This window comes from Populus euphratica, unplaced genomic scaffold (genome assembly GCF_000495115.2).
Source record: "Populus euphratica unplaced genomic scaffold, PopEup_1.0 scaffold97.1, whole genome shotgun sequence".
In the NCBI taxonomy this organism is placed as follows: Eukaryota; Viridiplantae; Streptophyta; class Magnoliopsida; order Malpighiales; family Salicaceae; genus Populus; species Populus euphratica.
Window position 1 is genome coordinate 581186 of NW_011499981.1, and position 10379 is coordinate 591564.

At 34.2% G+C, this 10379-nt stretch overlaps 1 protein-coding gene across 2 annotated transcripts in view; it reads right to left on the reverse strand.

Moving 5' to 3' along the window:
* Nucleotides 1-1984: 1984 nt before the first annotated feature.
* The window catches only part of ABCG37 (pleiotropic drug resistance 9), a 10432-nt gene continuing 2037 nt past the window's right edge, over nucleotides 1985-10379 (reverse strand). Inside the window, exons 4-24 of one of the 2 annotated variants that reach the window (XM_011046418.1) lie at nucleotides 10100-10184; nucleotides 9578-9737; nucleotides 9371-9447; nucleotides 9229-9282; nucleotides 9031-9121; nucleotides 8617-8918; nucleotides 8253-8534; nucleotides 7843-8156; nucleotides 7256-7416; nucleotides 7076-7179; nucleotides 6581-6734; nucleotides 6354-6491; nucleotides 6120-6193; nucleotides 5714-6046; nucleotides 5313-5603; nucleotides 5003-5086; nucleotides 4757-4890; nucleotides 4455-4682; nucleotides 4086-4257; nucleotides 2759-3013; nucleotides 1985-2373 (exon numbers count right to left, since the gene is read on the reverse strand). In XM_011046418.1, the coding sequence (XP_011044720.1) occupies nucleotides 2107-2373; nucleotides 2759-3013; nucleotides 4086-4257; nucleotides 4455-4682; nucleotides 4757-4890; nucleotides 5003-5086; nucleotides 5313-5603; nucleotides 5714-6046; nucleotides 6120-6193; nucleotides 6354-6491; nucleotides 6581-6734; nucleotides 7076-7179; nucleotides 7256-7416; nucleotides 7843-8156; nucleotides 8253-8534; nucleotides 8617-8918; nucleotides 9031-9121; nucleotides 9229-9282; nucleotides 9371-9447; nucleotides 9578-9737; nucleotides 10100-10184 (3760 nt within the window). In that variant the 3' untranslated portion in view covers nucleotides 1985-2106. Of the gene's footprint in view, nucleotides 2374-2758; nucleotides 3014-4085; nucleotides 4272-4454; nucleotides 4683-4756; nucleotides 4891-5002; nucleotides 5087-5312; nucleotides 5604-5713; nucleotides 6047-6119; nucleotides 6194-6353; nucleotides 6492-6580; nucleotides 6735-7075; nucleotides 7180-7255; nucleotides 7417-7842; nucleotides 8157-8252; nucleotides 8535-8616; nucleotides 8919-9030; nucleotides 9122-9228; nucleotides 9283-9370; nucleotides 9448-9577; nucleotides 9738-10099; nucleotides 10185-10379 lie in introns of those variants that run through there. The other variant, XM_011046419.1, reaches the window with a different exon arrangement.

A 10379-nucleotide genomic window follows, 5' to 3' on the forward strand; every position in this document is an offset into this window, starting at 1 on the left:
AAAATATTTTAAATTTTTATTTTAAATTAATATATTTTTAATATTTTTAGATTATTTTGATGTGTAAAAGTTAAAAATAATTTTTAAAAAATAAAAAAAATATTATTTTAATATATTCTAAAATAAAAAATATTTTAAAAAATAACTATTTTCACACTCTCAAATACCGTTTACTTTTCATACATTTATATCTTATAATCAGTTTTGGCTTCCCATCATCACAAATATATATTGGTAAACTATCTAGATAAGAAAAAAAAATAGTTTACAGGTATAAAGATATTTTTTTTAAATTGATTATTTGTTCCATATATCACCTTACAAGATATAATTTTTATATATCTAGTTTTTCTAATGTGTAAATGCTTTAAGTGTTATGTTTTTTTTATATTATAAATATCCTTATAATAAAATTAGTAAATTTATTAGGAGAGCCTATTCATTAAGGCTTTCATATAATTTACTATATAATAGAAACTTATATTTATAAACACTTAGAAGAGAATGTTTCTGATGAATCAATATCTTTTATTATATATTTTTATAAATAAAAATAACTTTAAAAACAAAATAGGTTTCGCAGGTATGCCAAATTTAAAGAACTCGGGTTTGACAATTAGCCAAACGTAAGGTAATGTAAATTTGACAAACATGCTAAATTCAAAAAACTTAGACTAGACAATCATCCAAGTTCAATATGACATAGAAGCACTTATGCTTGGCATTCATCTAAGTTTAAGATGACGTGGGTCTACTAAACACACTAGATTCAAAGAACTTGAACTTAGTAATTAGTCAAGTTCAAGATTGTAGTCAGCCAAATCTAAGATAACATGAGTCTAACAAACATGTTAAACCTAAAAGATTTGGACTTGACAATCGACCAAACTCAAGATAACATGAGTCTATCAAACATGCAAGACCCAAAGAACTTAATCTTAATAGTTAGCCTAGTCAAAAGTTGTGTGGGTTTGACAACTATGCCACGTCAAAAACACTTGGACGTGACAATAAACTAATTCCAAGAGAATATAGGTTTGCCAAATATATTAGATCCAAAGTATTTGGACTTGGTAGTCAATTAAACCCAAGATAATATTGGTCTAATAAGCATACTAGATCTAAAAAATTTGGGTTCAACCATGATCAAGTTCTAAGGTAATATCATGATAGTGGCTTTTTTATTTTTTTTTATTTAAAGAGAATAATTTTTATTTTTATTTTTATTTTTTATTTAGTATTATTAGTATTTTTTTATTTTTTCTATTTAAAGAAAATATTTTTACTATTTAATATTGTTAGAATTTTCTAGTTTTTTTTTTAATTATGTACAAAGGACTTTTTGGCAATTAGTAGACATTGATGAATGAAAATTAAATATTTTAGATGTTTCCTCCTAGTTATAATGTTATTAATTTTTAATGGTTTAGACTTATAATAAACCATGTCATTTTTCATTTCTGACTACATAAGAGTTTTTTTTTTTAATAAATATATTTCTTTGTTATTTTTATTTCTCTTAGTTTAGTTTAGGAATTTTATTTATTTATTTGTTAAGTATCATTAGGATTTTCTACTCAAAAGAGAATATTGTTTCTATTTTATTTTTCTTATTCAATATTATTAGGATTTTCTAGTTTTTTTTTTGTGTAAATGATTGTAATCAATTTTTGACAAATATATTTTGATAAATAAAAACTAAATATTTTAATTGGTTTTTTCATGATTATGGTATTATTGATATTTGAGAGTTTTGATTCATAGTAAATTTTGTTATCCTTCGTTTTCAACTATATCATATAAGAGCTAGGGGTGATGATTGTTATATAAAATATTTAATGGGATCATCCTCATTTAGTACTGTTGTGTGCTCTTTATTGCTGGCGATGCTGCTCTGCTGGTATATATTACTTCTTTGGAAGCTAAGCTAGTCTTTGTTTTTTATATATATATATATATATATTGTACTCCTGCATATAAAATAAAATAAAATAAAAATTGCATGGGATAGTTATTATAAGTATCAATTAATGATACAACAACAGATGCATCAATACAAAATCGACCTTCGATTGCAACAAAAAGAAACGATGCAAAACACGAATTCTACCTTCTCTGAAAGTTGAGTCTTCCTATAAAATAAGCAAAAAGAGAAGCAGTGACAATGGGGAAGATTACTAGAACAACACCAACAACACTCAAAAAGCTGTGATGGAACCCAAAGTAATCCTCGACGAAATCAGAAAGAGCTTTGGCCTCGCCGAACACTGATATTTCTTCGTCTACATCTCCATATTGTGAGGTCAGCATACCATTTAATGCCCAGGAAGTGGGGCAAATATAATACAACCAAAGCCACCATTTTGGAATACGCTGCGTTGCCAAGCACAAATGAAGAACCATAAGTGATCAGTCAGTTTTGTATTTCAATCCCCTCTTAGTTAGTTCACACCATCTTGGTCAAGATCTTGATAATACGTAGTTTAATTACTTTTAATGGCTGACAGCATTTTATTTCGTTGAAATTATTAAAACCTGAGAAATTAGATTTTGAAACCTAGCCATCCTTATGACAACATGCATATTTTTCTGTCCATGTGTCTTCATCAAAGGCAAAGCTAAAAGGCATGCTTAGAGATGATAGTACTTGGATTGATACTATGGTAGTTAATGTTTGTCTACGCAGGCAACCATGTTTCAAATTGCAATACATGTAAAAAGCCCCGCACTAAGATAAATTGATGGTCGGAAAGCTTACCGGTTTTGGGACAATGAACCCAGAGAAAAAGTTGAGCATTGTGTATGAAAATGAGGCTATAATGGCAGCCACTTGAATGTTTGGTGTCAATGACACAAGCAGCATCCCTTGGTAGTTGAAGAACAGCAATGTGCAGAACATGCTGTAGAAAGACCAGAATATCTTATAGGAAGACGACGAGTAACCAATCATAGGATATGTGACGATCACATAAATGATTGATTGAACGAGCAAGTATGGAACCTCAACTAGCACCTACAAAACAAATTAATAATAACATGCATTAGTAATATAAAATTATACTTAAATAATAACTTAAACAAATCATGATATTGAATTTAAATCGCATCATTCCATTTGAATTAATTAAATTAAAAAAAATAAAACATAAAATAATGATAGACCCATACAAGTTTCAAATTTATATATGATATAGTTGAGATAACAAAAACTGAATATTTTAAATAATTAAATAAATATCCACCACTAACATATAATATAAATAATCTAATTGATATATTTATAAACCAATAAAATAAAATTAGGCCAAAAAGCAATTTGAAATAGATTTAATCATACAAGACCAACAAAATGGCATTAAGGTGCTATAATTTTTAATTTGACATATTAAAATATTTCCAGATGATTTTAGAGGTCTAGTTTCATGATAAGATGAACATGCTTGTGCTAGTCCCTCTCTAAAAGACCCCAAATTAGAAGGGAAGATGCTGATACATCTAATTTTGTATTTTTTCCTTGATTTTTCTGTATTTTATATATTATTTTCATATTTTCTGTTAGTTTTTCATTTTATTTAGGGATTATGATTTTTCAATCTTATTAGGGTCAATTTCAATCCAATTTAAAGACTTGTACAAAACTTATTAGACTTATAAACCTCTTTTTATACTTAGATGTCAGTTACAACCTTCTTATTTCAGATGAACATCCAAAATGATCAAGCTTCTGGTGCAGGCATAGCTAATATTCTATCTTCCGTTTGATATCAAACATAACATGGCAAGTTAATTTGGTTCAAGTGTAAACTAGTTGAGATTCTAACAGGAACTCCTAGGAACTGCCAGATATTTTACTTCAGTGATAAAATGAAACTGTTAGGGACTTCAACTTACAGGTATCCATGAGTTTTTACCAAATCATCAACAGTAAACTTACAAGCTAATGTAAAAGAGAAGGATTGAGTATAATGTAAATGAGAAGGATTGAGTATATGTAGTTCATAAGTAGAGACATGAAAGCTAGTTTAAATTTCTCCATGTACTTGACAGGAAAGTAAACAATCTAGTTTTCGAAAGAGATCTGAAACCTGAGCAAATGAATAGGCCCACGAAGAATACATCCCAGCAAATCTTTCCCGGTACAAAACAGTCCTCTCTGTTGCCACAAAAGGCAGCACTGAGGAGCAATTGTTTATGCCGAAGAATACAATGAATGCGTACATTGAGCCGGCTATATTGAACAAATCCTGCTCGTTTTTTCTACAAAATGAGAACTAAATTATCATGAAAATGCCTCTCCATAAAAGCACTGCCAGAAACTAAATGTCAAAGCATCTAAGAAACATTTTATGAGCAACATGACTTTTTTCTGAAAAAAAAGGATAAAGGAAAGAAAAACGTTTTATACAGGTTGTAAATTTTGTGGTTTGTAGAAACATCAATGCTTATTGACTTACATTTTCTTTCCTTGCTGCCAGTACAGCAGGCCAAATACGAAAGCTCCAGAGGACATGAAAACAATGCGCGCAAGGTTATAAGAAGGACTTCTCCAATAAGACAAGTTTTGTTTCCACAGGCATGCTTTGAGTTGCCCCCATCCATTTTGTGAAAAACGAGTAGGAAAATGCAGTTCTTTGGAACCAGGAGTTGGTGAACTCAATTGCTTGACCAAATCTTCATTCTCCCTGCAGTCAGAGGCGTAAGGTTATTATTCCTTCTTAATATCAGTGCTATAGATCATCATGGTTTTTGTACTTACCGATACAATGTAGACCCTTCATAAATTCGACCAAAATCTACACCAAGTTCAGCCTCTGCAGATTGAGAAGTAACTTCTAAAATCCATGTTGCAGGATTGTAATTGTCCTTAATCTTAGGCACACCAGGAATACTCTATCCAATGAAGTCAGGAAAATAGAATCAAGGTTAATGGAGAAGTCTGTCAGCTACCAGAAGTACCTGAAAGACAATGACATCAAAAACAGAGAATTTCGCGACAACTAACCTCGAAGTACTCAATCACCCTGCTTGACCGCTGGCCTAATGGTCCAGAATAGATTATGCGTCCTCCGTTTTTCATTAAAATCAACTGCAGTAGAGAGTAGGATGTGTCAAAACCTCAGTTATATGCACTATGATCTCAGATATGGATGTTAAAACTTTGATAGCATTAGCTTTGCCATTTCAGCCATCGATGTCTTTGTGCAATGCAGATGACTTGGCTTCAGGTGGTATGGGTAGACGGGTTCTATTCTTACCAAATCAATGGTGAAGAAGAAACAAGAGTATCAATGTTATCATTACTTTAGTTTTACCTCATCAAATGCCTCAAAGATATCAATACTTGGCTGATGAATGGTGCAAACTACTGTTCTTCCTGTTTCAACTATATTCTTTGCTGCTCTCATAACTATTGCAGCTGCTCTTGCATCTAAACCCGAAGTGGGTTCATCCATAAATATGATAGATGGATTGGCAACAAGTTCCACTGCTATAGTCAACCGCTTACGCTGCTCAGTCGATAAACCGCTGACTCCTGGCATGCCTACTAAAGAATCTTTGATCTCATCAAGCTCGATAGTGTCAATAACTTCATTTACAAACTCCTGTAAAAAAAAAAAAAAAAGTTGATCATAAAAACTTGTATTACAACCCAGTCTTAATGATTAAGGTCCAGGAACAAAACTATTAGTTCATCTTTTAAAGGGTATCATACAGTTTTAGTTCTCGCATTTATCTCAGGTGGGAGCCTCAACCAAGCAGAGTATATCAGAGATTCTTCTACAGTAATTTGTGGGGAATGAATGTCGGTTTGCTCACAGTACCCTGATATTCTAGCAAATGAATCCTGAACCTTTAGATACCCGCCAATTCTAATCTCTCCCTCAATGGTACCACCAGTTTTCCTTCCAGAAAGAACATCCATAAGAGTTGTTTTCCCTGCTCCACTAACACCCATCAATGCCGTGAGGATGCCAGGTTTGAATGCACCAGAAATGTCAGAAAGAAGCTGAAGCTTCTTCTGTTGATTACCACGCCTTCGCATTTCCTGAGACAAGTATAACAGCAGTTTTTAGACAAAGAAACTGCATTTTATGACTGTCGAGAATTATCTTGGTTACCAGTGGCGTATCAACGTAGTACTGAACATCCGTAAATGTCATAGCAAGGGGCTCAAAAGGCAAAACCATCCTTCCTGCAAAAATTATAGATTGCAACATTTGTAAAGATGTGGAGATATCTCCCTATCACTCTATGGCCAATGTAGATTACCATGAAACAGTCTACAAAGACAAAAGCTTCTGTACAAATGCTATATGTCAACATTGATGAGAGAAGGAAGAAAACAAGCACACCCTTTTTGGTTTCTGCACTAGATTTAGCAGGCGCAGCAGTGAGGGTCATGTCCTTGTCAAAAACATCGCGGTCATTTATTTTTCCTTGCAGCTGATAGTACTTTTCACGAGAAATAATTGCACGAGATTTTCCTGGGGCTGAATGACGATCAATGTATTTGGTTAGCATGGATGCATCTACATTATATTATAAAGAAAACCCACGAAGCAGTAGCAGATGGACTCACGTTTTAAGAAGGTTAAAGCCATTGTGAAACCGATATTGAGAAGCACTGTCATCCCAATCAATGCAACAACTGATATCCAGTAAAAGTAGCCATGAAAATTTAATCCACGGCTTTCTAGTGTTTGTTGTCCGATGGATGTGTAACCAGAGACAACCTGTGTTTAAAGTCGAAGAGTAAATCAACTTCACTACATGGATGGTTAGGGTCCTTTTGTTTGTGCGGCCAACAGCATGGTTAACCTCACAACAGCATGGTTAAAAGTAACTCATTTTTGCAACTACAGAATAATAGGAACCTCACACACCATCTGGATCGCCTAATCAATGAAAATATCTCAACAGAGTTGATTTATACCCAGTAGGAATATTAGATTCTCTTTCCAAAAAAAATTTCTTCCAAATTACTATTTTAAACCAAAAATAAGAAAAAAACCGACTGAATTTTAGCCTTGGTGTCCAAAGAGTAACTACGCAAGGCTGAATACTTGAAAAGTACCTTTTCCCACCGAGGAGCAAGAAACTCATTGACAGTCAAACCTATCTCACCATATGTTAATGGAGAAATCCAAAATCCCCATGCCAGCCAAACAGGCATAGCGGCTGCAACAGCACAAACTATTAAGGAAAATCATTTGAACAATATCACAGGATTACGAGGAGCAGTATGAAATCTCACGTTTTGCAATTACGAAGCCACCAAATACTGAAGCAACTAATATAGCGAGAGAACCAGCTGCTGTTGAAGCAACCACAGTTTGGAAGACAGATGCAACAAACCGAAACATGGATGTTGATGTCAAGTGTACCAGAAAGAGTAGAAGGAACTGGCGGAGAAACCTAAGAAACACAACTGCTCAGCAGATGAATAAAGAAATTCATGGCATCCAAAGTTCCTAAATAAAGAGAAGCCATAGTAACTGAAGTAGTTGAGACATTAGCTGGTTAACCTCAGCCAGAGCGAATCTATAGCTTTCTCAACCTCCAGAAAACAGTAATAGCTCTTCTATGCATCCTATGAATGATATGTACTATAAAAACTTCTTGGGTTCACATATACTCTCCCCAAGTTACTGGTTTTGCCTCATCATGGAAAAAGTGTTTGAACTGACAATAATATCACTTTTTCACAGCCAGAGAGCAGGTTCGTAAGTTGTTTTTTCATGCAGTATCAGGTATAGCCACATACCCACTCTTTTGCATCATATTTACCAGTACGTTTAACTTTTAAGTGCTTAATTTTTGAACCCCCCATCTAGAGCTCACCTTCCGAACTCAGGGCTGTAGCCGATGACGTAGTAAGTAAGAGCTGTCCAAACAAAAGCTTCCAAGAGTGAAACTGGAACTTTAAGGATGGCAGAAGGGATCGCATAAGCCCAAGCAGGATAAAAACATAGCTCTCTGTGTTTATAAAAAACTGCAAGTCGAGAGACAGTCATCTGCAGCTCTGGAAATCCATCTACAAGTAAGATAACCAGTCCATAGAACAAAGCACCCATGTAATAGCTTGCATGGATCGCATCAATAGCCATTCTTGTGCGCAGTAAGACAGTCATTGTTATTGAAGCAATGATAAATAGCTGTGCAAAGAAGCAGGGATGTTTTCCGGTAAGCTGCCTGGTTTTTTACAAGTAAAAGCTAAAAGATTTGCAGATGATGGGTATAATGAAAGATACCTGTGTAGTTTTGAATACATATATAAAAGAATTCCTTTTCATTAGAAGAAATTCTCTTACACTGCAAGCTTTAAACATTTCCCATTTTGTTAACGAGTAGCTTGTGAAGGATAAAGCACTCTTGTGGTTTTTAGACTTATCAAATGGCTTCGTGATCTCTTCCTCTAGATTCTTGCCAAGCTGACTTTCTTTGAATTTTTTAACAAACTGGTCAACTGAAACATAACTGTATGGTTGTTCAGTAACGAACCAATATTGTCCTTGATCTTTTCTGGAAATAACCTGGAGCAGAGCGAAGGAGTAACACAAGTCAACTTTAAAATGAAATATAAATGGAGAGACAAACAGAAGGTTGAAGACCCACCTCTTGAAGGAAGTCCGCAACACCTTTTCTTTCAGGGCATCTAAACCCACAGTCCTCAAAGAATTTGCAAATACTAGAACGGGGGCCGTGATACACAATCTTCCCTTCTGTCATTAGAATGATGTCATCAAAGAGATCAAAGGTCTCTGGTGCTGGTTGAAGTAATGAAATCAACACAGTAGCATCCATAATATGAGACAAATGTTGTAGACAAGATATAATTTGTAAAGTGGTTGAGCTGTCTAAGCCATTTGATATTTCATCCATGAAGAGTGCTCTTGTTGGCCCGACAATCATCTCCCCTGTAACACAAAGGTAAAAAATTCACAGGCATCAAATGAAGTTCAGCATCTTGAAGATCTTGAGGAACACACATTCTCTGAAGTATCGTTTCTTATCTCAAGCATAAAATACCTGTAGTCAGCCGTTTCTTCTGACCTCCTGAGATACCTCTTCTCATGGCATCGCCAACCATTGTGTCGGCACAAATATCAAGTCCTAGAATCTGAAAGAAAGGGTAAGATGAAAAATATTGTAAAACAATAGGATGTTTGGACAATAAGCAAATGGAATGTAAGACTTCAGTCCTGTGGAATAAACCTAGTAAATTACCTTCAATATGTAATCTGTCTGAAGGTTACTTTTCAATCCCTCAACTGATATTGCCTGACCACAAAAATAAAGTAAATAAATTCTTCCAAAACATGTACGCGAACCTTCTGAATATCCAAAACGTGGGATCCACCATGTCTACCTTCATGTAGGCATCCATATCAGAATCTGGAAGTATTCCTGCCTGCTTCTCCCTTCTACTGACTTCCATCATGATCTCTTTCATGAAAGGACAACAAATAACATAAGGTTTGCCAGGAAAATGAGAAGGTACTCTGCAGAATTACGTTGAGAGTTTGATTTCAATTAAAAGAAAAATTCACTACTTGTGTCTATAAAGAATTCTTACCAGCTCGGCTTCCTGCTCCTTGACAACGTGCTGAAAAATCAATTGTTTCTCTCACTGTCATCTCTGGAATATGCAGATCATATTGGCTAACATATGCAGAGGATTTCTGAGGAGCAAACTCTTCCAATTTATGACCATTGTAAGACATTTCCCCGGCAACCTTTATAAGAAGATATGGATCAGTGAGTAACTTAAAGCTGAACCGATCCCATTTCCACATAACAATTTTAATTGTGGAGAAATTTGAGAGCTTTAGGCAGCAGTGCAAGCAGCAATCTCACAAATATAGTCAAGTATGATGCATTTCAGATTTTATTGAATATAATAATGTGTTCATGGATTTCAGTAAAATAAATTTCTAGTGAATCAAATCTCTACAAACACCAGAATTGTTTAGACAATAAGGTACACGACTAACTTCCAGAAATTTCTAAACATTTCCTGAGTGAAGATTCTATATGGAATTCCCCATTACTGTTGAAAATTATTTTTCTCTTATTTGTGTCATAGAAGCAAGAAAACCTTCAGAGAATGGCTTAGTTTCCCAGAGAGAGCCATCAACATAGTAGTTTTTCCACATCCTGGAGGGCCTAGTAATAAAGTCATCCTGCAAAAAAACATGAACAGCAAGTGAACTTGAAGTTATCATGCCAGATTCAGTACATTTCTTGTTTCCAACATAAGTAATGAAGCATATGAGCAAACACACATTGATACAACCCCTGTGAAGGCTAGAAAGTTGCTCATTAGAATAAACAACCAATTACTGAGTTCCCTTAGGACTCACGCGAATACTCTTTCC